Source organism: Poecilia reticulata, linkage group LG19 (assembly GCF_000633615.1).
Source record: "Poecilia reticulata strain Guanapo linkage group LG19, Guppy_female_1.0+MT, whole genome shotgun sequence".
NCBI classification, from domain to species: domain Eukaryota; kingdom Metazoa; phylum Chordata; class Actinopteri; order Cyprinodontiformes; family Poeciliidae; genus Poecilia; species Poecilia reticulata.
The window spans coordinates 241,212-243,586 of NC_024349.1; the positions used below are offsets into that span (position 1 = coordinate 241,212).

General features: G+C 45.2%; 1 protein-coding gene across 1 annotated transcript in view; it reads right to left on the reverse strand.

The window, feature by feature from the left end:
* Nucleotides 1–440: 440 nt before the first annotated feature.
* tex2l (testis expressed 2, like) overlaps nt 441–2,375 on the reverse strand; it is a 19,050-nt gene continuing 17,115 nt past the window's right edge. The window contains exons 9-12 of the mRNA XM_008436226.2: nt 2,043–2,180; nt 1,388–1,591; nt 796–916; nt 441–719 (exon numbers count right to left, since the gene is read on the reverse strand). Coding sequence (XP_008434448.1) covers nt 609–719; nt 796–916; nt 1,388–1,591; nt 2,043–2,180 — 574 coding nt within the window. The 3' untranslated portion in view covers nt 441–608. The remainder of the gene's footprint in view (nt 720–795; nt 917–1,387; nt 1,592–2,042; nt 2,181–2,375) is intronic.

A 2,375-nucleotide genomic window follows, 5' to 3' on the forward strand; every position in this document is an offset into this window, starting at 1 on the left:
ATTTCCTCTTTTTCTTTCTTTCCTTTTCTTATTTTGTTAGTATTTCCTTTTAATTCATATAAAACACTTTGAATCGCCTTCATGCTGAAAATGTGCTGTTTTGGCAACGTTGAGGTTTTATTTTGGCTCTTCAGAGCCTCCATATGTTTTCAGTCTGTTAAAGATAGTTTTACTGATAGCAGGACAATTTGCACAAAGCCTGTTTTGTTTAGTTTTCTTCTTGTAAAAAGTGATTAAAAACAAGTTTTTGTCTAAATTAAGGTGAATTCATGGTTCCTTTTTCCACATAATGTAATGTAATGTAGTGTTTATGATAATAATAATAATTATGTGATCGGTATCGGCAGGAAAAAACCTGATCGGCACATCTCTAATAATTATATTGTGTTTTTATGGAGATGATATTAAAGAATAAATATCCACATATTTATTAAAAAAGCTTTTATTTCTGAATGTTTCACATCTAATATTCCAAAATAAAACTGATTTATGTTGAATAAATAACTAAAATCAGATTATTGGCATGTAAACGTGTTTAAACGGATGAACTGTTACTGAACATGGCGGTTTGCTGGTTTTACTTCCTGGTTTCCATCAGCAGCGAGGCACTAGCGGTGAGCGGCGGCCGGATCCTCCCAGGAGGAACCCAGGGACTCGTCCATCCCAGAATGCATCAGCGGGACGGAAATGTCGTCCATGTTTGGCAGCACAAACACTTTCTAACAGGAAAAAGGRGACAGCAAAGGAAGCATGAGGACCCGGTTCAGAACCAAAGAGGTTTTCCTTCTTCCCCACCTGGAACTCGTCCTGGAGCTTCTTCTCGATCCAGTCGCTCACGTGGCAGAAGCTCAGCTCTCGCTGCCCCAGCTTGGGGCAAACATGCAGGTCCAGTTTGGGCGGCACGCAGAAGCTGTACCTGCAGAGGAGAAACCGGTCCGAGTCTGAAACACGAGGAGACCTGACTGCTGCACCGACCGCGAGAAGAAAAKGATTCCACATGATCAGATCACTGATCTCTGATCACTGATCTCTGATCATTGATCTCTGATCACTGGAGGTTTTCCACAGGAAGTGGATGAAGCTGAAGTTCAGCCTCAAAGTGACGGATGAAGAATCGGCTTCATGACGTGATTTTCACCATATTCTCATATTTTTAGGAAAACTAAAAATGGCTCCTCAGTTCTTCCAGAAGCAGTAAAGATTTTATGAATCCGAATATTGAGTTTGTGTGTGAAGCTCTTCTTCCTGGACATGCAGCTAGGAGGCGCTGTGCCGCCATCATCATCATCATCATCATCATCATCATCATCATCATCATCATCATCATCATCATCATCATCATCATCCTGTGTAAATGTTCATCTGGGTGTTGGAGTCTCTGCCTTACCAGATCCGGTCAGTAGGGGGCGCTGGGATGTTGACCACCAGCGTGCCGGACAGTTCCCGGACCTCCACCGACAGCAGCAGCGGCGTGTTGGACAAATCCTCAAACTTCCTCCTGATGAACTCGTTCTCCGCCGCGCGCTGGAAACACTTGGATTTGGCGATTTTGTCCACAAATCTTAAAATCTTCCTCCCGGTTCTTCCTCCGCTGTGAAGAAACCAAACGGATCAGAGGAGGAGAGTTTGACTCATGAGGAGCTTCAGGTTCATCTTCCATCAGGAGAACCAGAGGTCAGAGGTCAGGGGTCAGTCTGCAGCTACAGATGATCTTAGGGAAATGCTTATTTCTGTTCATTTCACCTTTAATACGTCACAAACTTGTTTTATCTGTTTTTTTAGAGCCACATGTGATCACAGCAGAACATGGCCTAGTCAAAGCCCAGTCCCTCCAATCTCACTGATGCTCTTCCATTTTTGCAAAGAAGCAAAAATGTGAAGTGAAGGGYGACCCAGAAACGCTGAATATACATGCACTCCACACTAATCAGGTTTTTGTGGTAATAATGTCGTTTTTCTGTCGACCGTTGGGGCGAGTCGGCGAGTGACGGTGGGAGGTTCTGGTTTTGGCCCGGACCAGCAGCATGACAGTGTGTGTTTACCCTTCAGGGGGCGCCACTGAGCCTTTCTCCCCRGCTGGACAGTGAGGCTCCGACAGCAGCAGCTCCTCTTCATCAGAAGAAGCAGCACTGGACGACTCTTCATCGCTGTCCGCCAACACGCTGAGGACGGGCCTGCAGCTGGAGACCGGCCAATCAGAGGCCAGCAGGAGACCGGCCAATCAGAGGCCAGCAGGAGACAGAACAATTAATATTCATGTTTCATAAGAAAAGCAGCTGATTGGTCACAAAACTAAAAAACCTCAGATGGTTCCTGACAGGATCAATAGGGGAGAGTGTGTGTCTGTGTGTGTGTCTGTGTGTGTGTGTGTGTGT